The 24,992-nt window shown below is 35.6% G+C and overlaps 2 protein-coding genes across 7 annotated transcripts in view; both read right to left on the bottom strand.

Moving 5' to 3' along the window:
- LOC139958927 (rho GTPase-activating protein 15-like) overlaps positions 1–13,620 on the bottom strand; it is a 74,530-nt gene extending 60,910 nt beyond the window's left edge. For 4 of the 6 annotated variants that reach the window (XM_071956376.1, XM_071956374.1, XM_071956377.1 and 1 more), the window contains exon 1: positions 13,470–13,619. The gene's annotated coding sequence lies outside the window, so the exon portion shown is untranslated. Of the gene's footprint in view, positions 1–13,354 lie in introns of all 6 variants that reach the window. The other 2 variants (XM_071956372.1, XM_071956373.1) reach the window with 2 other exon arrangements.
- A 1,423-nt stretch (positions 13,621–15,043) lies between these two features.
- LOC139958930 (dynactin subunit 2-like) lies at positions 15,044–23,603 on the bottom strand. The gene is made up of 13 exons (XM_071956381.1): positions 23,373–23,603; positions 22,588–22,650; positions 22,014–22,110; positions 21,475–21,542; positions 20,906–21,001; positions 20,428–20,588; positions 19,772–19,925; positions 19,428–19,493; positions 18,887–18,925; positions 18,367–18,516; positions 17,706–17,808; positions 17,135–17,226; positions 15,044–16,530 (listed from the first exon to the last, which is right to left on the bottom strand). Exons 1-13 carry the CDS (start codon positions 23,409–23,411, stop codon positions 16,441–16,443), a joined length of 1,218 nt encoding a protein of 405 aa, XP_071812482.1. The 5' UTR covers positions 23,412–23,603; the 3' UTR covers positions 15,044–16,440.
- Positions 23,604–24,992: the final 1,389 nt, after the last annotated feature.

Genomic DNA, 24,992 nt, shown 5'->3' with positions numbered 1-24,992 from the left:
AGAGATATTTGTGAGTCAAGAATTTGCTACTGATCCCAATAAGCATTAATACTTTGTGCAGAAATTAGGACTTTTCAAGCAGGGTAAAAATATTTAAGAAAATGTAAGGATCTAGGGGAACTCTTTGCAGCAGTTTTTGGTAGGGAAAAGTTCCCACATGGAAGATAAGTTGAAAGGAGCATTGGCAGCAACACATTAAAGCAAGTTACAGCTGGTACAATAACTGGTTTTCTTTGTTAGTAATGACAAAAAAGAATCAATGATAAGAGCATAATCATGAGTGGAGAATTTACTGAATAACTGAACCATCATTCAGTTAATAGTTTCCTGTTTAAAGTGATTGATCCCAAAATAACTGCCAAAATAATTCTCTTCCTAACAGAATGACTGAATCATATTAAACAAGCTAAAGCTTTCAACAGTTATACAAAGTGGGATATTTCCACTGGATAGCTACACTATAGTATATATGAGAAAAAAGAAAGGGAAAAGAAAGTATTGTACAATAATACTATGTAGCCCTCATCTATGTTGTATGTACTATTGTGTGTACAATAATACTATGTAGCCCTCATCTATGTTGTTTGTACTACTGTGTGTACAATAATACTATGTAGCCCTCATCTATGTTGTGTGTACTACTGTGTGTACAATAATACTATGTAGCCTTCATCTATGTTGTGTGTACTAGTACTACTGTGTGTACAATAATACTATGTAGCCTTCATCTATGTTGTTTGTACTACTGTGTGTACAATAATACTATGTAGCCCTCATCTATGTTGTATGTACTATTGTGTGTACAATAATACTATGTTGCCATCATCTATGTTGTTTGTACTATTGTGTGTACAATAATACTATGTAGCCCTCATCTATGTTGTATGTACTATTGTGTGTACAATAATACTATGTAGCCCTCATCTATGTTGTATGTACTATTGTGTGTACAATAATACTATGTAGCCCTCATCTATGTTGTTTGTACTACTGTGTGTACAATAATACTATGTAGCCCTCATCTATGTTGTATGTACTACTGTGTGTACAATAATACTATGTAGCCCTCATCTATGTTGTTTGTACTACTGTGTGTACAATAATACTATGTAGCCCTCATCTATGTTGTATGTACTACTGTGTGTACAATAATACTATGTAGCCCTCATCTATGTTGTATGTACTACTGTGTGTACAATAATACTATGTAGCCCTCATCTATGTTGTATGTACTACTGTGTGTACAATAATACTATGTAGCCCTCATCTATGTTGTTTGTACTACTGTGTGTACAATAATACTATGTAGCCCTCATCTCTGTTGTATGTACTATTGTGTGTACAATAATACTATGTAGCCATCATCTATGTTGTGTGTACTACTGTGTGTACAATAATACTATGTAGCCCACATCTCTGCTGTTTGTACTATTGTGTGTACAATAATACTATGTAGCCCACACCTCTGATGGTTGTACTGGGTGTTTACTAGGTCATTCACATCATTGGTACATACATATTACAATACTGTGTAATCCTAGCCTAGGCTCACACACCACATATAAGCATGTTGATCTGTACTGTAAACATATCCACAGTCCATTCCACATAATTACCTGTCTGCCAATCAAACAATTCCTCTTCTCTCAATCATCACTTGTACCATTAAGGTCATCAGATTGTACCTCAGGTCCTTTCAGAAACTTGTCAAAGACCCACCTTTGCCCTGTAACAACCAGTAAGGAGGAGGGGACTAAATAGACTGAAAGCTAGCGAGATGAAAAGGCTACAGATAAACTTTGGCTGAGTCCCAATTTCCCAAAAGACCTTTTCTGAAGATGTTCTTGTTGCCTAACTTCCAATAAGAATGAAATTCTTTTCTGTCTTTGTAACAGTTAGACCATTGTCCCTACTACTGTATAAATTTAGGTATATTTTGCACAACCAGACAGATTGTTAAATACTTGACATTATAAATTGTAGTTGGTAAGTGCTTGCTTATCTTGTGTGGTTGTACCTACAACCAATATTCTAACAGTAATGTCAGTTCTTTCCTGCAGATATCAGTAAGTCACAATATCACACAAATTAATCATATTGTATGCAATATTATTAAATTGAATTCAAAAGGAGATTAAAGAAGCTGGTTTTTGTATAAAAAAAATGTTTTTAATACCACTACACCTTTAATGAGAGTGTAGAACACTACCATATATATCTCATGTTCATACTTCACACCACAATCTCACATATACAGTGTGTAACATATAAATGTACCAAGTACACACAGTCACATCTGTACACATGATCCTTAATGAAGGCCGGTGGTTCAACACCAAAACTGAAAGTAGTATCAGTTAGGTTTAAAGCTACATAGAGAGGCTAAAAGTGGTATCAGTTTCACACAACTTGACACAAATTATGCATTGCACAGTTGATTAATCTTTGATAACACACTTCAACAAGTGACTATTGCCTACAAAATCCTCATCATAACTTGGACGATAGCTTAAGTTTTAATGAGTTCATCCATCAGAATGAAATTGAAGGGAAACACCTTTGTAAGCTAGATTTTCTGTGATATCAGTGATTCCATTGGAGGATATTGACTCTGTCAGAGCCTACTTTATCAAACTCTTTATTACTTCCATAATGAAAGTCTATTGCCATTCTGGATTTCCTGCCTTGCTAAACCTTCTGGTAAATACTTTAAAGTGATATAGTGAATCGTTCAGTTAAAAAACTATGTAAATGCTACTTTCATCCAGACAAATATGATAATAAAGATACACATTGACTATGTAGCCGACTGAAGATTATGCCTTTAATCACAATCCCAGTATCCAATGTCTGTATAAGTTTATTATATCTTGGCACAGTTAATATATAGTCAGAGGAGGTCAAGACTGTTCCATGATGAAAGTAATCCTTTGCCTTCACATAACCTGATTAACTGGTATGATTCTCCTCAGGACTATAACAAATTGCAAAGATCACAACTTGTCAGGTTTAGGGGTTTTTTAAGAACGAAATTACCCACCTATGTCTGCCCTCAACATACTGTATGCAGTACAATCCAGCTAAGTTACAAACATTTATAACACAGACCCACTTTCCCGTAATTGCCTACTTTAGGTAGTAAATAAAATCCTGTGTAAGAATACATTTGAAAATCTTCAGAATGGTAGATCTGAAAGAGGAAGTGGGCTATGAGCCAGACAATGGCATGGTGGGGAAGGGGGAGGACTGGGAGTAGGAGAAGTGATAACATGTTGCCAATTCTCATAGGTTAGGTGGATTGGGTTCTTATGGTGAGGGATGACAGGTGAGAATGGGGTGAAATTCATTGATTCTTCCTTGGAAAAGTTCCTAGTTGCAGCATGACTTCACAATAATTTGCATTTGTTTGCAGTCAGCCAAACCAAACAGACAGTAACAATGTTGATTTTGAACAAGTTAGAGCCAACAGAAGTTCCTGCAGAACATCAATTGTGTTGGACACAGTCCAGAGAGTTCAGGGCAGTCTGTATTCAGCCTGGTTAAGCAGACTTGGGCAATATCAGGAAGTATACAAGGTCAGGGACTCAACACTGCTTATGAATTTATACTGTAACATGTCACATTAAACATATCTGAAACCTACTATATTACACTGGTAGCAGACCAGTTTACTGAAAATACAGCAGGTGCACAAAAAGAACATGTCAATATTACACAGAAACTCTAAATCCTCCAACAACACAGGAAAGGCTAATAACATCAAATATTATATACTCTAGTTACAAGATTATTTTCAGACTTAAACAGCCAAAAACAGAAATCCTACAAAAGAAACTACAGCAATTTAAGTGTTTCCTGTCTGAACACATACACAGAAAGTCAATCTTGGGTTCCTCAAAACTGTCAAGTGGAATTTCCCTGTACTTTTTCCTCACATTTGTACAATTAAGGCACAAAGCCAATGTTACCAGTGGTTTATTAACCTTTTAGTAGTTACATCACAGACCCATTAATAAATATCATCAGATCCTAATTGTAATAATGATTTAAACAATAGATTCTGTTAGTTCAGTGCAGACTTGTATTGAGTCCCTACTTGAAGTTTAGTATAGTTGTCAGTACTATATACAACTTCATGAATTTTACTTGTAATAAGGTGAATTCAACTTTAACTCATGGAGCATGTGTCCTAGTCCTATAATATTGGTTCAGGGTTTAGGAAAAATAGGAAGTAATTACTATTCAAGTTGCTAATTTTCATAACAAACCAGATTGCCAGCAATTTAAACTTGACTGTACAGTACAATAGTTGGTAAAAAAGCCGAAAACATATTTTTTTCAAGTCAAATAATATTCTTGTACAGCATTACTGTATAGAGTAATCTACAGGGGATCTTCAATCTGGATCTAATGCCATACTCATTTCTTGTGTGATACAGACCTAAGTTTCTGTAATATGACATGTGTCTGTTTCTGTTCTTCATTGCAACCTTGTTTACTGTACAGAAGCTATGCTGCTGTGATGTACACTAGCAAATTGTGCTTTCATGGATCTGCTTAAGTATTTTGAAAAACTAGTCACCTGTTAAGACTGAGGGTAAATTTCTTATCCATTGATACTATGCAGCAGTCCACAAAGATGGAATAAGATCAATAATAAGATACCAAACTTGTAATTACTGATCATTCTGAATGTAAGTGACTATGTCATAAGATCTGTACATTTGTTTTGTTTCATTTTTGTTGTTGTTTCATTTATGCTGGAAGTATACTGTTGAATGTTTTTTCCCCTTTTGTTATTTTGTTCAACAAACCTAAAATATGTTCAATCTTGCAATGATTGGTTAAATATTAAATAGTTCATTGATTCTGTATATAACTAATCCCCTGATTAAACTCATGCTAGCTAATAAATACTTCTTCTAAAGCCCAATGAAAAATGGTGAGCACTTACATACATGACATTTGAGGCCCTCTACTGTAGGAATAATACTTTAAAGTGTGCTGTGTGTTCTAAATCCCAAATTGATAGAATGTTACAAATATGTGAAATGTTTTACAAGGCTTACAGCTGATAGCATCATGCTATAGATGACCGAGAGCTCTGCATAATGTATGCTCCTCCAAGTGATACATTATGTCAACACTACTATGACAAGGGACTCAATATCACACATTTTGAACTTAGAACTGTGTCTTTCAAAGTAAACAGTAAATATTCTATCTTGAGATCCCAAACTATGACTAATTACACTTAGATAAGTATGTGATGCTATATTTAACACAAGCACATGGTACAGCTCTAGATAACTGGTAGACCTAAATATGGCCACTGAACATTTATACTATAGCTGATACAGCAGCCAATGGATACACATAATGGCTTAGTACGTTGAAGTACCTCTTGTGAGTTTGAACTCAATAGCAGTGGTGCAACTAACTTTTACCCTATATGCAGGAGGTTACACTGTACACTACTGTACAGTAGGAAGCCTCCCTAGTACAGTATAGTATGCAACTCACAACATGCTTGTTTCCCTATATGGGAGGAGGTCATACTGTACACTACTGTAAAATCCTCCCTTGTAGTATATAACTCACTGACTCACAACATGCTAGAAGTGCTATACAATTTAAGCACAAGATTAGAAATATTTTTCATACAAGTAAATGATTGCCAACTGATGGGGGAGCAAGGTAGATTATCCTTGTAAAATCATTTCCATACAACAGATGAAAGTTTTGAATACATTAAACATTATAAAGGTTTGAACTAATTACTTATTTAATCTATGCATCATGGGTACAGTCTGTTGATCATGCATGTAACTGTAATAAAAGCTGCAAGTAATTATCACCATCAATCATGCAAAAAACATTATTTTGCCATGGAAACAAAGATTCTGGGGCAGCCAGGCACTGCGAAACTGAATTACTGAAATTAGAGACCAGTGTTCTTGACAAGTGCCAAATTGACTTCAAATGGATACAACCAACATTTAATTCATAATGATACTATAATTATAGGATTTATGTGCCAAACAGAATTCTTTACCTGAAATTTGGAATCAATTTTCCAGACTTAAGGTTGCCTGGATCTACTTATTAAACCCTCTAAATGGGATAATTAATCAGAAACATTAATGATCATAATTTGAATAAAATTAGTCAAATCAAGCTATGGTATCATTGGCTACTGCCAAGTTCTTCCAGAGTCATACAAAGTTTTAAAATTTGGTCTCCACCAAACAATAAACTAAAACAAGGCTTTAACAAAGGAATGGCAACATCTTAATTATTGTTATAATAGTTTCAATTATTTTTTTTCTGTGGTTGTGCCAAATTAATCATTAAGTTATCATCATCATGTATATTAATTTCCTCGCTTGCAAATTAAAGAACAATAGGCCTATTGCATTTTATACAGTTATTTAAAGCTTATTGCCTACAGTAAATCCAATAATGAGGTCTTGCTACTTCACGTTCTTAAGTTTTGGTTATTTAATATAATTTTTTTTTATTACATCTAATTGTACATCTTGGCATTTCTGGGGATGGTAATCTTTTTCAGCTGTCTGTTATTTGTACATGACAGCCACATTTGTACCTCTGTGTGTTCAAAATGTCTCGGCTAGGTGATGATGAGAGACATTTTCAGAGGGTCAGTATCAAGGATTCCTGTCATTAGTAAGCAGGTGGAACAAAAGAAGGGATGAAAGAAGGACTAGACCATACAACATGTCAATCAATCAACCAAGGGTTCCAGTGTAAATACCTTATAGTGGCATTTATTGGATACCAAAATGAAGTATTTCTTCAGCTAATCATGAATTAATTTATAAGTTGATGTGCCAGTTATCACAAGTTCACAACTATACAAGTGATTCCTGCAGATAAAAAGGCCAACAGCAAACTCCAAGAGCCAATGGTTCACTTCTCAATTTATTTCAAGTTTTCAACTGTGTGTTTTTGGTTGCAAACAAAGACAGTTTAATTCTGACAGATTATGAATTACTACAATTTTGTAAAACTAACGCATCCTTCTAGAATTGGCCATCATCTGAAGATTAATTGCTGAGTCATCAATGATTGCCCACACACATTTTAATGTGACTATTCAAAAAGTAGCATCATCCAAACTTTATAGAATTGTGTTCATTATTTGAATATAACTTAAATACCGAGTGAATGATGATTATTGAAACTTGTGAATTGTTACGGCATTTTTTATGTCAAGGAGAGTCAGTACTTACTACTTTACCAAACTTGACCCAAAGTGCTACATTATTACTATCTTTACATATGAATGAAGATACTACCAGAATTTACATTTCAAGGATACAAACAGGCTGTACTGTCAATTACAAAGAATATGTGTTCTAGTATAAACCAAAGACAAACTTGACAACTACTGGCAAGCTTTCAAATAAAACTGACTTCTAAGAAGGTTTGCTTTTCCCTTGGACAACCCGTGCTCCCATTTGAGGGCTATCCCTTGGACAACCTGAGCTTTCCCATGAGGGCTATCCCTTGGACAACCTGAGCTTTCCCATGAGGGCTGTCCCTTGGACAACCTGAGCTTTCCCATTAGGCCTATCACTTTGACAACCTGAACTTTCCTATTAGGGCTATCCCTTGGACAACCTGAGCTTTGCCAATAGGGCTATGCCTTTGGACAACCTGAGCTTTCCCATTAGGGCTGTCCTCTAACTAGCTGACCTTTCCTTTAGAGTTGTCCTCTGACAAGCTCACCTTTCCTTTAGGGCTGTCCTCTCTCAGAACTTGAGCACCAATTTAGTGCTGTCTCATTATCAAAATGTGGTGTACAAATAACTTACTGTACATGTGTATACACTACTCAGTATGATGGCAAGTATGACTGAGTGTTTACTGTATACAAACTATTTAGCCTTGAAAACCAGAATGGTAGTTAACAGATCACAATCTCTACAATCAACACATTGGATTACTACTACTATACTACTTTACTCATACCATTAGCATGCCATTGATCCCTGATTACTAATCAGATTAATACATATGATAATTACTCTTCAAGCATTTCCTCCATTTCCTAGAATGGTACAAACCCCTCATATCAACCTCCCAGTGCTACAGTGTTGTTTATTGCTACATGTTAGTAAGTACTGTATCAAGATGTCACAACCTATGGACACAGTAATTAACACACAGTAGCATGCACAACTACTGTAGTACTATGTCCTACACTGTTTCATACACTTTTGTACACTATAGGTTAAAGTATTACTGTACTGCTTGTACACTATATTGGTGTCAGTACTATACATTCAGTTGGCTAGTTAATGATACTGTAGTCCTTCACCAAACATCAACTGCTGCTCTTAATACAGGATCTGATTTATTGTACTTACAGCAGCAATAGCTATAGACATCCAATGTGTTCTGTTTAAATAGTGTTTGGTATCCAAATAACACCACAAGAAGCACAGGCCAAATATACTGAAGGCATGAAGAAACCAGTGAACCAGGCAGATCGTACAAAGAAATTCAGGCAACTTTCCTTTGTCCATCCAAGAAGGGACTGTAGAGTTAAACTGATACAAATAAAACACTCTAGTATATATTTGCTAAAGTAAAAATTGAATAAATGCCAGAATTCACAGCTCAAATAAATCTAGAACTGTTTACGAATATACTCATAGTTATCCTGCACGTTGAGGAGTAGGAATTAATGCTTTTACACGGTTTTAACTGGTGAGATCTTGTGAACACTGCTGACTGTATTGGTCCCTAAATGTCAACAAATTTCACTCCCAGTACCATAGTACTCCAAGTAAACATTACACTCCAGATTAGATTGCACAGAGTTAACTGAGGGATCCATTCAGCTTAGTTTCCTGCTGCCATGGGAATGTTTATGGGAGACTGGTTATTGATTCCATTCCAAATTAACCAACAATTGCCATATGTATCAGTGTTAAAATGTACATTTAACAATTGTTTTGAAAATATTATTTAACTTTCTTCATTAGTTTTGTATGGGGCATTAATACTCTCATAATACACAACATTTCATTGAAAGTACTTGTTAAATGATAGAGTAGAAAGTAGAAACATTTTTGAGGCATCCGCTATTATTCTTTGATACACATAGCCACACATAGATTTAGAAACCCAAGCTGTTGTAAACATGTATAAAAACACATACTTTATACTGTATTTCACTTCCATGTAATGCACACATCTAGGGTAAAACTCTGAACTCAATATTTACATAAAATACACGTATTCCACTCATTTTATACATGTCTTTTCTATTTTTAATATAATGTACAGTAAATACACAATGCACATAGTAAAACAAATAGGCAACTTTGCATTACTTTGCCAAGTGTGTTTGTACAGATTGTTAATGCCATCATTACACTGGTCAGGTAGGTACATGTAATATATTATAACATGTCACCATCCATGCAACACTCTTTGGTATTCTGAAGGTTAGACTTGCCACCTGTTGTATAACTGTGCTTGATTCTACCCAGGTTGTGTTTTATATCAGTTCTATGTAGTATACACTACTGTATGTATGTTTACCTCCAAAACGTGTGTGTAGGGAGTAAATGCTATCATCATAGTACAAGTGACTAGCTACTGAAGTAGTATTAACAATGTAGTCAAATGCAGGTTTGTGGGGAAAGAGACTTATATTCTAAATCGTAACTTTAACAGATCTATACATTTACACATGTCTACTCTAAACTATTGAAAAATGTTTGCCTTTGTAAAACTGGAATATATCTGGACCAATTTTATCTTTTAGTTACATGTGTTTACTTTGTATTGCTTCTATCATTTGATATTAAAGAGAATTTTATACATAAATATTCCTGTGTTCAACTCAATATTTTGATTTTATTCGTAACTTTCTTTTTTCGACAAAAAGCATTTCATTGAATCCTACAAGGTCTGCTAGCAATTAAGACTGATATGGATAGCTAACACATTATCATCAATCAAATTGGAAGCAGTTATGTTGTCCATATAATACAAATTGTTTGAATACAAACACAGCAAAGACTGACTACCAGCATAATAGTGTGCAGTTTCACTGTACAGTAGGGAAACCGTTGACTCCACGGCAGTGCGTACCACCAGGAAGTATACTTCCACAATGGTAGCTGAAGTACTATAATACAAGGCCTATTGTAACAGAGCTATGCAGCTTCTGTAGGAAGAAGCTTAAAGAGTGCAGCTCTGCATTATTGACAATTTCTTTAAATAGTCTGAAGAGAGGCTCATTCATGTCACATACTAATCAGTTAACAACCAGAATGCAAAAATGCATTGGTTTCAATGATGTAACATGAGCAGTTTTCTTCATGAATCTGATGCAATGTATAGTGAGGGTGTACAACATAATTGATCTTAGTAATACAGTGATAGCAGTGTGATGTGACAAACAATAAATTCACAATGACACAGGCTGTCCTGAAATGACCATTAACCTCCACAACAGGATCTTGTACTAAATGTGATACATCAAAATACTAAATATGACATCTGTTCTTGCTGAAATATTATTATTATATAAAACATGGTTTAACAGTTTGACACCTGGCTTAAACAACCATTGACCTCTATGTGGTACTCAAAGTACTCAATGTGGTACAAATACATACCAAATATGCGATCTGCCCAAGCTTCCAATATTAACAAATCATTTGACTTCTGATTACCCCAAATGACCTTTGACCTCCACCAAAAACGATACACTTTGTGCACTTAATGTGGTACTTCCACACATCAAATATGCGATCTGTCCAAGCTTCCCTTGCGATATTATGGTTAGGAAGGTGCGTTAGTACAGAGAGACAGGTAAGAGGGAAATAAAGTAGATGTTTGGCAATTAATGACTTCCAATGACCCTCCTACAAAATCAATAGGCTTGTTTTATTCAATGTTATACACCTTCATCTGCCCAAGCTTCCAATATTAACATATAATTTTTACAACGTTTGATCATTTGACTTCTGATGACCCCAAATGACCTTTGACCTCCACCAAAAACGATACACTTTGTGCACTTAATGTGGTACTTCCACACATCAAATATGAGGTCTGCCCAAGCTTCTGTTCTTGAGATATCTATCATGTTTACAAGGTTTTCACAATTTGACCTGGTGACCCCAAATGACCTTTGACCTCCACAAAAAACAATAGGCTTCTACTACTCAATGTGGTAATCCTACACCAAGATATGAGATTGGTCCAACAATCCCTTCTTGAGCTTATTTGAAAAAAAACTGAAAAAACAATAGGCTTCTTGTATTCAGTGTGATACTTCTACACACCAAATAAAAAATTTGTCTGGCCTTGTGTTCTTCAGATAATAGACAGCTTACAAGCTGGGCGTCCCAAACACACTCACACAGACACCATCATGAATGCAATGGTTACGATTATCATCGAAACCAAAAATAAATAATAAGATAAGAGGTTGAAATTAATGTGTTGTAATTGAGGTCAGTCACCAATGGATACTGTGTGTAGCATGGGCAAGTAAGGAACAGGTGGCATAAAAGAAAACTTCCCAGATATCAAACATGACCAGCATCTAATGCTCACTATGTAAGAGTTCAAGATCTGGCAATTTTATAATACAGTACTTAGGAGGGCGTTGTGGTCAAGTGGTTAAGGCAGTGGACTTGTGATCTAAGGATTACAGGTTCGAGCCCTGGCCAGATCATTGCGTTGTGTCCTTGGGCAAGGCGCTTTATCTCCATTGCCTCTCTTCACAGGTGCATAAATGGGGACCTGCGAGGTAACTTGTAAATATAGTTGCGTGCGCCGGTTTGTGGCTGCACCCTATGGGAAGTCCCCAGGGGACACGTGCTTGTGGTGCACTGTGGTGCCCCAGGAGAGATTGATTGAATTGTGCACACTTTGGTGTGTGGGTGTGACAAGTTACCAATGACCAGGGGTTAAGTTGTAAAGTCATGTGAGGTGGCATTAGCCTCATACAAGACTGTAAACCTTCAACTTTTTTTTTTTTTAGGGTATCTGTCAGTAGGATAATGTAGTTGTACAGTAGGGTAATTGTCAGTAAGATTATATAGCCTTAAATTGACTTTGCTGGCTTTTCCTTTGCAAGATTCGAAAGAAGAGAAGAGACAACATCAAGACACAGAAAACAATAACTGAGTCATATGCTCAGAAGGACTGAAAAACATAAGGCAAATGGCAGGGAAGAGAATACTGTGGTATGAATGGACATATGTTTAGTCACTGTGCTCACAATGTGGAAAGAACATACATTAAAGTGATATCTAAATTCATTTGTTCAGTGTATCGGAGACTTTAGCTTCCCATATTAATCGTAACAATGAACTGTCCAACTTCATAATATTTATCATGTAAACAACGGCTGAAATATAAGGCTACATGATAGCCTTAAGAGATTCCAAAACAATAGAATGGCAGCGTAATATATGCACTTTTTGTCAATAATATGACAGCAACCTTTGATGTTATGATTTTTGTTACATACAATAGGCCTACACCCATATGATAGTTTACAGGACGAGCATGGCCATCTTTACACCTGGTAGCAATTCAACAACAGAGTTCAGAAGAAGCTATGCATGCAAACAATTATTTAGGGACTGTTAAGCCAATCAAAGAGCTGGAAAAACATTACATACAATATTTTATGCCTGAATATCTTTGTAATTTAAATGGTGTACAATTTAATAATTAATATTATTGAATAGTTTGTTTTTCTTTGTTTTTTCTTTTCATTTTTGGAACAAGAACCTCTAGGATTGGTGGGACTTTAGGTTCATGAATAGATTTACAGAATGTTTATTCAGTTTTACTACTTATTGTGTAATAAAGTTTGCTGCTAAACAGCTTTGCATATTTGTGTATGTGTGTTTGTCCAAGATGTAATCAAGTCCCTTGATATAATCATGCAGATCAACCAGCATGAAATAACTTTATCAATGCTGCATAACTTAAACTAGGTCTAGACCAGTAGGTAATACATCTGTATATTATAGATTTAGGGCCTAGGCTATACACTGGATCTGTTGTCCACAGTTCAGTCCTGTTAAGTAGGTCTAACGGCCTAGGCCTAAGCCATAATAATCATGGACAAACTATTGTTCATCGTTCTAATCTACTTTGCCTCACTTTATAAAAATATAGAAGTGGGGGACTATTAAGTTGGGCACAAAGTGTGTCGTGGTGAAAAGCCTGAATCATAATTAATTAGTAGGCCTACTATTATTATACTACTTTATGGCGAAGAGTAGGCTACCAAGTACTAATACTAGGCTAAATGCAATTGTGTAGGTTGGGGGAACGTCATTACCTGAGGTGTAGTGTTGGGAGTGCCTGGTATCTGAACTGGAGATATAGATTACAATTTACAAGGCCTAAAGAAAACGAAAGAAATGTCAATGGCAGGTTCGATCTTCTCTTTTTACCTTTCAACTGTCATTTGCTTTTAAATATTCCAAATAGTAAAGTTCCTTGATAAGCAGAAGAATAAACCTTTAAACGATCGGACGTGTGGACTTAGTTTCGTGGGACGAGCGATATGTAACGTTAGACTAACTATTTGGTATAGTACGGTAAACAAATCGTACTTTTGAGGGCGGTAGTCAAAAATAGGTTCAAGGAGAGATTGGCTTCATATCGCAAATAGAATTGTTATACGAACATCAAAAAAGGAGTCAATTGATCCAGACACTCTATTATGTCTATGGGTGGGGGGGGGGGACTGGACAAACCTGTCTTCATCATATCAGTACTTTGGAAATTTAGTGACACGAGTCATGTTTTTTTACAACAATGGTGGCAACATATCTCTAGCCAATTGTAAGCCAGAGATATTGCATACACTTTAAGTGGAATACAATGCACCAAATGTTAGGTGCAAGTCCGAGGCCAGTAATGTCTAGTACACAAGACTTCGTGCTAAGGTTGCCTATGAAAATAAAAACATTTTTGACAATTTTCAAAGCAACATTTATTAGCCATGATGGTTAACATATTTAAACATATATTGATTTTCCTTTGTATATTCATGTCAATCATTTAATCTTTCCAAATAGACAAGTTTGTAATATTTGTAGTTGCTTATGCTGTTTGGACTATTTTGATTTCCAGTTGCTTGTTCTGCAATTGTTTTCTTTTGCAACCAAATTAAAACTTCTCTTTAGCTATGAATTATTAATAGTTTGTATACGATATGTATTATTTTCTTTGATGTGTACATAAGAAATCTTTCTAGTTTGTCTTAACCACAAGGACACATAGTTTGATACTTTGTTAGTGTCACTTTCTTTTCCTTTTCCCAAGAAAGTTATTATCTGTTTCCCGGTGATCTTGCTGTGTTTGCATAAATCAAACTTTCATTACTCCTGTTTGTTTTCAATTACTACCTGTATTGCTAATATGTATATATATTTGAAATTGTTTTTAGTGTACACGTGTTTATTTGTGTCTTGTTTAGCATGTTTGACGTTGATATAAGTTTGTAGTAATGTTCTGTTGTTTTCAAGTAGTGAAATAGTTCTCTAAAGATTAATGCAATCTTTAACCTTCCTCTTGTCAGGTTAACTGGTTAAATTGTTCATTTTCAACTTAACAAGTTTACTTGTCAATTCAGCCCTCCCCCATCCCAATCCCCATGTCACCCTCCCATCCCAATCCAGATTCACCTCTCCCGTATTCCAATCCCTAACTCACCCATCCCATATCCCCAAGTCACCCCTCCCATATCCCCAATACCCATCCCCCATCAAAATCCCCAAATCAACCCTCCCCAATCCCAAAAGTTGCAATTGTTACAAGATTGGTACAAGAGTTCACATTAAGAAGCTAACGCCTTGTAAGATAGAAAAGGTTGAAGGACTGTTACCAGTTGCTAGTTTGCCAAATCACTGTTGAAAAAGGTTTCCACTTCAATTATTACAACTTGATGAGAACTACCTCTGAATCTGGATGTTTTTAATAATCAGTAGATTCAATAAATAACAAACAGATGGCAGAAACATCTGATGTAAGAGCTTCTTTATTAAAACAATCGACACCTTCAAATAAGAGACCATCTGACATAAATAATAGCACAATTAAAACAAAGAACTTACCCCCTTCCATTATGAACTAGTTAATAAAGAATTTAACAAAGCCATTTGGCAAAGTGACTAAGAGAATGCATTATTAGATACACAAACTCACACTAACGAGAATTGTGCTCTCACTACAACTATGATCTGTTTAATTTACCTAAGATTAATGCAGAAGTTATTTGGCCTCTTATGTTAAATTAAATCTTCTTCACACTTCTAATAATAAGATATATCTGCTATATCTGTCTAACATAATTTTGACTTTTCAGTCGAGAATTTGGAGATCAACATCTGTGTCGCACTTTGATATTGTCAATACACCATACAACAATTCTTAGCTTTACCATACAGCACTTATAGGTCTGTAGTAGAGTCCAACACATGCAAGACTGATTCATACCATATGCTTAGTAATGTCTGTCCAGCCTAAGAAGTATATTTCAGCCACATATTTTCGTCCATCTTTTCAGCTTGTTTGTTACTATAATACCTCTTTCAGAAAACTGTTTGACATACCTCAAGACAATCTTACTGATTTAGCATAAATTCAATTTAAAATGTCCAAGCATAAAACAGATGAGCCTTGCGAGACCCATAAAACAGATGAGCCTTACGAGACAACATTTGTATTAAGTAGACAAGTAAGTAGACAAGGTTCTTAAATTGAAATACTTTTATGTCAATAACAATATTGGGATTTAATAAAAACTGTAAGAATAATCTAACTTTATGGCAAATAGCAGCCTTTGTGCTAGGTAATATCCTCCAATTGTATGCCGCCTGTAGGCATTGAGGCTTGTGATCCCTGTTGTAGTGTTTGTACTCGGGTTTGTCAGCACATGAATCTCAGCCTACAATAACACAATGTGTTTTCATGATACATGAGACATATTTTTATTCCAAACATCCTATCCATTGGGCAATAGCAACACTGATAAATTGCACAATAACTACATAGCAGAATATGAAAACCAAAGCCACCATTTTGGTTTAAATCCAGCTCCTCATATTTTTCATCTTATTAAAGACAAAAGCAAACTAAAATAAGAGCATTGCACACCCAGCAATAGCATACCCTATATTTAAGTTAAATATTATTACACAACTTTACCGAACATTATTTAAGTGATCTGCTTACAGGATGGTGATCCTCTTACAGGATGGTGATCCGCTTACAGGATGGTGATCCCCTCCAGGATGGTGACGCTGCTGATCTACCTCTAGGGACTACTGGATGGCTACAATGTTTCACTGGAGCTTAATGCACTATGCTGCACAATATTTAACTTTAAGAGATATTTCATTACAACACATTATTCTTTCATTTTGTGGGTATTTTCTTAAACCTCTCTTCCAGACTTTTGCAGTTGGCTTCAATGGCAGCCATGTTGGCTGCAAATGAATCAGAGAGCTGAAAGGAAAACAAATGAGAGTTTACACTGATGATGCTAACAATGTGTTACTAGGAGGGGATAGGTTCACATCTCACCTGGCATTACAATGGTGATGTGGTCATTGTGTTACTAGGAGGGCAGAGGTTCACATCTCACCTGCCATCACAATTGTGATGTGGTCTTTGTGTTACTAGGAGGGGATAGGTTCACATCTCACCTGGCATTACAATGGTGATATGGTCATTGTGTTACTAGGAGGGCAGAGGTTCACATCTCACCTGGCATCACACTGATGATGTGGTCAATGTATTACTAGGGTGTTCACATCTCCACTTGGCAGAGAAAATTTTATCCCATTTTTTTTTAGGAGTTATCCAAAATCATTTCAATGTTTTTCCAAGAATTGTATTTAAATGAAATTAAAAGCAAAGAGAACATTGCAAGCTAGGCAAATATTCCAAATGAATCACATTTCAAGGATAAATCTACCATATACTTATAAAATACAAATTTCAAGTCAGGGACAAGACATTGATATGGAGTTTGCAACTAACAGTGTGGAACACTTTCTCCTCCTTACATAATCTTTGTCTTATTATTGTACAGGGTTGATCTTTATACCTGTTTTTGAAGGGCCGTCTGGTTCTGTAGACCAGTGGTGACCTGTTGTTGAGCCGTGTCTAGCTGACTTAGAGCTTGACTGAACTGAAGGGCTGAAGAAATGACAAAGAGGTAATAATTATTGAATGCAACTTAGGCCAGCCACATGAAATAGGACAAACAAGAGCAACAATTATAAGAATTAACAATATATGTAACTCACATGAAATGAAATCATCACATAGTGACTTAACATGTTTGTTATTAGATGCTACTGTATCATTCTATGTCGTTGCCTTTGCTAATGTCATGGTGTTGGTATTGTATAAATGTTGTTTATATTGTTCTATATGTTACTGACCATGTTGTGATGTCATAATGCTGATGGTGCATGAAGGCTATTGGTCTTCATAATATTCATGATGTTGTTATTTTTGAATTGTTAACATTACAATGCTGACATTGTTTACATCATTCTACATATAACTAATCTTGTTCTTGTTGTAGTTGTACCATTTGTAGTGTATATTTACCTACATGGCCTGCCTTAATTCAAGTTAACAACAGATTAAATACTCTTAAAAGAGAGTACCTTGTTCATGAAGTTCTTGAAGCGCCTTTAGTCTGTCCACGACTTTTGGAAGAGAATCAGCGACATTGTCCCACTTGGTAACGATATCATACAAAAGTGAAATCTATACAGGGAAAGATAGAGCACTAATAAATAATATCAACAATTCATAGGATCAGAGCTTTCGTCCCACTTGGTAATGATATCATATAAAAGTGAAATCTATACAGGAAAGATAGAGCTCTAATAAATAATATCAACAATTCATAGGATCAGAGCTTTTGTCCTAAGGCCTACATTGCATGTACTATTAATATGTAAGGCCTACATTGCATGTTCTATTGATATGCAAGGCCTGCATTGCATGTACTATTAGTATGTAAGGCCAACATTGCATGTACTATTAATATGTACGGACTACATTGCATGTATATGCAAGGCCTGCAATGCATGTACTATTAGTATGTAAGGCCTGCATTGCTTGTACTATTAATCTGTAAGGCCTACATTGCTTGTACTATTAATCTGTAAGGCCAACATTGCATGTACTATTAATATGTAAGGCCTACATTGCATTTACTATTAATATGTAAGGCCAACATTGCATGTACTATTAATATGTATGGCTTACATTGCATGTACTATTAATATGTAAGGGTACTGACTGCTGTATTGTACTGACCTTGCTGTCTTTATCACCTTCTTCTGCCTCTGATGATTTCTCCTTGATTTGATCCATCTTCTGTAGTAAGTTCTGTATCCTAGCCTCTGTGTGGTCTAACAAATTAACATCTAACATAGACACCTGACCTTGGAGACTCTCCACGGATTCCTATCAACAAACAAGAATATTCCATTCAGAATGGAGGTTTTCTTCTCATAAACTGACGAAACCTGCCGCCAAAAGAAACCATTACACAGAATTTCTTCTAACTTTGCACTTACAGGCACGGAGAGGTATCCTTTTGTGTAACACCTAAAAAATTCACCTGAAAACTCTTTGCAAATTAAAAAAATAGAGTGCTTATACGATGAAGATTATAATGTTGCTAAAGACTGCCATATATGGTAATGTTTGTAAACTAAAATTCACATGAAGAAATTCTATTAGATTGCCTGAACAGTTTGTTTGACAAAAGAAAACTTTCCAATCTGATAAATGAATATATCTCAGAGGTCACCAAACTGGTTGAAGTACTCACCAGTAAAGTCTTGGAAGATGTATCAGCTGTTACGTACGACTAAAGGGATGGTAGATGAGAAAGGCAAAGAACATGTATTAGCGTATTAGCAAAGAGTATCACACTAATACAGTATCACATTATCATATAGAGTATCACTAGATGATATTTACACAGACTATGGTAGATGAGAAAGGCAAAGAACTCTGTATTAGCGTGGACAAAGAGTATTACAGATCTACATGATATTAACACAGACTACATACATAGTTTTAAAACAAAGAGCTTTAATTTGAACTTTAAACACCTCACATGGATGTTTCAAATTGATGCAGGCATGAAACAAAAGATATCATAAAGGGCTTAAAACTTTTAAACTATTATGATCTTTCATTAACTGAATACATTGTGAAAAAATGATAAGTCCAAAAAATGAGAATGATAGGAATAGAATAATGAAGGAACTTTTAATCAAGATACAGTCTATACGTCTTGTTTATTTGTTTCCAGTGTTTTTACTTATAGTAATTAGTAGATATAGCAGCAATTGAATCATACTCACAACTTTATCTGGATTTCCACCCAACAAAGCTTCAAGTCGAGCTAATCTTTCCTCTAACTCAGCAGCCTAGGAAAGTAATGAAGTACACAGTGGCATTGAATACATATAGTAATGAGTGGTTCAACACTTCATACAATGTGTGTCCTGTATCCATTAGCATGCCCAACATAACATGATTTACATATCAAGTAACAGAATTACATATTGAACAACTGACATCAGCTGCTTGGAAGAAAGTATTTTCGGGACCCAAGAAATGCAAGAAAATGCGTGGAGGCTGAATGGGAATCAAAGAATGTTACATAAACAGTTGATCCCAGAACAAGATGGAGCCATGTACTTACCTTGGAGACTTTATCAAACTGATCCCTGCTGGGATAATGGTAAAGTTCATAGGTCATGTGACCATCCTTAGTAGCTGGCTTAGACTTGCTTGAGTCTTCTTGTGATGCTGCCAAGCTTTGTTTCTTGTAGCTGTCAAGCTGATTAAAGAGTTTTCTGAAATGAAAAGAAATTATATATTTCGGACAAAAAGTGAAAACAAGAACAATCTATTATCAATTAATATAACAGAAATGCAAACTTCATTTAGGCATTACCCTCTGCTTCACTACTTCAAATTTATTTGGATTTTTTAATAAACAATATTAGTGTCCAAATAAAGGAGCTGCTTTGTATTTCAGGACTAAAATAACTCAACCATATACAAATCTTTGTAGTACTATGTTCTGGATGCAATGCAGCGCTTTAAATAGCTGGTACAAATAGCTGATACATTGCCCTGCGTCAGCTCATTACCAAAAGAAGAAGAACAAAGTAGCTACTTCCCCCACTCATTATTTGCAAAGTAGTTACTGTACATCTGTCATTAGAGAGTTGCTCGCCTAAGCTGTATTACGTATCTGCTTTGATGTTGATGCATGCCTGGTGAGGGATATTTCTACCATACCAGCTGTCTGTCTATCTGAGTGTTTGTCTACTTCTTCTGTGAGCTACTTACTTAGGGATGGCACCCTTAGGGTCTGATAGTTCCACTACTGCGTCCGTTCCTAAGATTTGCTCTAGATGGAGATCAAACAGCTGTTCCTGTAAACCTGTCACCTGATCAGATAATCCAACTGGTGAAAGCTGTGTCAATGCCTTCTCATCTTTAACAGTTTTCTAACAAAGAAGAAGATTATAAAATTAGCAGAAACAAACTATTATCACAGCATTTCTTAACAGCAGACAATTTGATAAAGGATCATGCTGTATTGTTGATACCGTTGTTGATGAATAATCTTTAATTTCCATAAATGGTAAATACCTTCCAAATTGCAATGAAGTGCTCAAGCAAAACACTGGACAACTTAACTAATATTTATAAGAATGCTAGTACTTTGTGAAAATAACAAAGAAATGAAGGAATACACATTATTCCATTCAAAGAATGCAAAATATTCAGCAAAATGTAATGAAAATATTCAAAACTGGAATACCTGAATTTCTTCTACTTCCCCCGCAAGTTGTTTAATTTCGTGTTGTAATCTCTGATATTTCTGAACGGGAGTCTCTTTACTGGAACCATCTTCAAGCTATATATATACAATGTAAACCAATGAGTTATCATGGTAAGTAAATGTCAAAACTTTACTTGGTATTGGTACAACACTTACAATCCTGTCTACATGATGTAACATGAATGTGCCTTGAAACCCAAACAATGTGCTTGTTTCATGAATTATTCATCCAGTGTGATGTACTATACATGGTCATGAATATGAGAGTTTGAGAGGTAACACACAAGTAGTTACATGGGCTTCTCAACAAGTCCATATGTTTATTCATGAATCTGTAGCATCATAATACAATGTCAGATATACTACATACAGACAGGAAGAAGGTGCTAGCACTTGACCTGACCTAAAAGCTCACATTAATGAAAACTTATGTTACTTGGTATACATGCAATTACATGAATATTTCTCCCAGTGGTAAAATATTTTAAAGATCACACTCTTTTCCAGCCATAAGTAGATGCACATTGAAGGTGATGAAATTTAACTACCATTTCATATTCTGTCCTTGGCACAATGTAACCTGTCCTCCTGGGCTTACTGATGTTGTCTGAGAAGTCTGCAGAAGAAAATGCACAAATAGTTATTTACATAAGGTATTCCAGAAACACACAGACAAAAATCATTGTTTTTTTCTATATCACAGGGAACAACAATATGATATAGGACATGTAAATATGAATAGGACATATAATTTAACAACCATGTACTGTCGAGAACATATCCTCATTGCTTGATTGAAATTACGGATTCCACTCTTGTTTCTATCACAGAAAATTGTTCTTTTAAGTTATGAATGGCCCCCACATAAATCAAAATTTTATAATGTGGGATAACAGCATTCTATTCGACCATACAGTCATTTCATATTTGAGACACAAGTCTTTGGGCTACCCTTTTGCATGACCAATTGCATTTACACTGAATTTATTCATGTTAATCTAAGAATGCAACAAATGGATTAAGCAAAGTGAAATATTGATGGAATATTATCGAAAGCAAATTTACAAATTTTAAATGTAACTTTTACCGCTGTTTCCTGACACAACGTTGGCATCCTTGAATTTGTTGAAGGATTCAGTTGTATTGACCTTTAACCTTTCTACACTCTCACTACTCAACTCATCCTGAAAGAAACAAACAATAGAATAATCCATATTGATACATATGCAACTACATACATACATGCATACATACATACATACACACAAACATACATACCTGACTACATACCTGCAAATAAAGAAGGGTGTCCCATAAGGGTCCCAATCACAAGATACTTGGGTAAGTTAACTTGGTACTTACTATCCTTTGGTTTCTTTTGTATTGCTTCAGTTCCTTAACACAAAGTACCAATTAAGTGGACTCTCAGTATAACCTTAATAACTTCATACAAGAAATACATAATTCTATCTGTCTGTAAAGTATAAAGTACATCATAAATGAGTAAATGAAGTCTGTACATTATGTGAAACAAGGACTAATATGCAATGAATTCATTCAGCTTCAAAGAATCTCTTAAAAATATCATTCTTTACAAAACTAAACAAATATGCCACTGTTATTTCTTTTAACCTTATTACAATGCAGGTTATTGTACTTACAGGTTCATAGTTTTGATCCTCCTCTGGAAGGTCTTCAGTTTCATAGACATCTGGCTGATTATCCTGAGGTAGAAAACAAAATGCCAGTGTTAATCTAAGTAGAGACTATAAACTATTTTATTTTCAAATACATGTTATCGCAGATTTTGGTTTCCTTACTTAAGACACACGCATGATCAGAGTATCATTAGATTAAATATTGAAGGATACAAACCAATGTCAACTTAGGCCATGGCTAGCATTTATTGTAAACATTATTAATATTACCTCTCTATTTTGTGAGTCACTCAATAAAAGTCATGTAATTAGCCACAGCAGTAGATAAACAAACAATATAAGTTCGACTTCAGCTTCCTAACAATGTCTGCAGTCCAACAGCTACTGTACTCTCATTCCCAGGTGTAGGCTTACTAGTAGTATTACTGTATTAAACTCTTGCTAGTGCTACTGACACACAGGTTTGTACTGTAGCATTGTTGGAAATGTTTGGTAGTTAGTAGGCCTAAGTGAGAAACGGTTAGTCAATGTTTAGTTTGGTAGGCCTAACATAACCTTACCATAACAACTACTTTGGGCGTTGAGACTGTTCTATGGTTTGTTAGGCTAGCGCAACTAGTCTAAGCCTATGCCTAATTAGGCTACGTCGTTGACTTTACCATTACAACACTACAGTTGTAGGCTGGCCATTAGCCTCGGTTGTAATTTTACACTTCGAGATTTGATAAATCATTACATGCATGTTCATTATAAGTTGCGGTACCATGTTGATATGCTAAAATACTTACAATCCCTGGTAAATCAGCATACTTCGAATCTACTGCCATGTTTCTGTTGTTTTAAGAACAAATTTTTGACGGGAACCTTATCTTCGCTGTCATGCACCGCTATTGAGTATTGTGCCAAACTTTATAATGGGCTTGGCCATTTTCAGGTCTGCCGCATTGGCTATAACAGTGCAAGGTGAATCTAACAACAGCTCGCTTGGTGCTAGGCCTATGTATTATGTACAGTATTTGGTTCAAATGTCAATTTTACCGCGACCGCTCATTTGCAGAAAACTTAAGGGTGGTTATCAGTCCTGTGTAATTTATGAGACGTCATAGTGAAACAAACTTTGGAACATTAAAACTTACCATATATATTCAATTATTAACACGTCTTGATTAATTGGCAGTTAGACTCTCATTCCCGTTCTAGGATGCTGCCACCTAATAATAAAAAACGTTCACCGTATATATGAATAATATTTCCCACCGCTACCCACCACCAACCCCCCCCCCCACCCCACCCGCCCAACCTTCATTTTAGGGTCTCGACAGTTAGTTTACTAAAATAATGTGTCGCAGTAGTTTAAACTGCAGCAGTATTAGCAGTAGGGTTGTGCACTGGAGCATAAGAGTCGGTTTGCATCTCAATGATGAAGGCGGGTAGGGGTGCAGGAAACCGGTGGGGTCTAGGATATTCCCCAGAAGAATGTTAGTTTTGTACATTACAGTGGCTCAAATTGGACGTTGGAAATTTCAACCATTCCCCCCCCCCCCCCCCCCGAAAATGTTACATTGTTTTTTCTCGAAATAAAGAAATTTATTTGATTGACATTTTATCACGGTTCTGTTTTGAAATATTGTTAATTTTAATGATGAAATGTCAACATCAACTGTCGAACCTTCTGTTTTCCCGGGAACGTAATGGCTTTTCATACTGAAATGTTGGATTTTTCTTGAAATATGGGAAGAAAGTCCTCAATGTGTCGGATTATAAAGTATATGAAACAAAATTTGATAATTATTGCCTGGCACTCCTGTAAAGTTGTTTGTGTGTGGAGCAGGTTTATTTAAAAAATCATCCATATGACCAAAAGGGAGTGGGAAAGTCCATTAGCGACTAGTAATTGAGGGCAAGTAATTAGCTAGTAATTAAGGGCTCCAATGTTCCAAAAATAGTGGGCAAAAATGAGTTAGTGTCCCCGCTACAAATATGGGAGGGGACAGGTTACGTCCAGCAGAAATGATGTTAAAATTAATGTGACTTGTTTGAGCGTCGAGACCTTCTGTGTATGTTGTGTAGTGTGTGATGTCATAGTGCAAGCACCGAATATTGCAGTAGCTGAATAGGCAGCATTTTATTCTTGATATCTCATTGTCCAAGGATGGTCCCATAGCTATTTCGTTTTGCAAATTAATCAGCTTTAAATATGCTTAATCTCGCAATGCTGGCTTAATATATTACATCCGAGTTGCCTGGCACAGATCACCTATATGTTAATCCATTGATTCCATTGTTTTATAATTTATAACTCTTCTACCAATTCTTTTCAGCTCATAAACGAAGGAGTATCCTTATAGATGACTGTCAATACTCTTTATTCATAGCAATTTTAGGAAGCATTATTATATTTAACTGTC

The sequence above is a fragment of the Apostichopus japonicus genome, chromosome 18 (genome assembly GCF_037975245.1).
Source record: "Apostichopus japonicus isolate 1M-3 chromosome 18, ASM3797524v1, whole genome shotgun sequence".
Classification (NCBI taxonomy): Eukaryota; Metazoa; Echinodermata; class Holothuroidea; order Aspidochirotida; family Stichopodidae; genus Apostichopus; species Apostichopus japonicus.
Note: the sequence above shows the minus strand (reverse complement) of the source record. Positions and strands in the feature narration are given on the sequence as shown.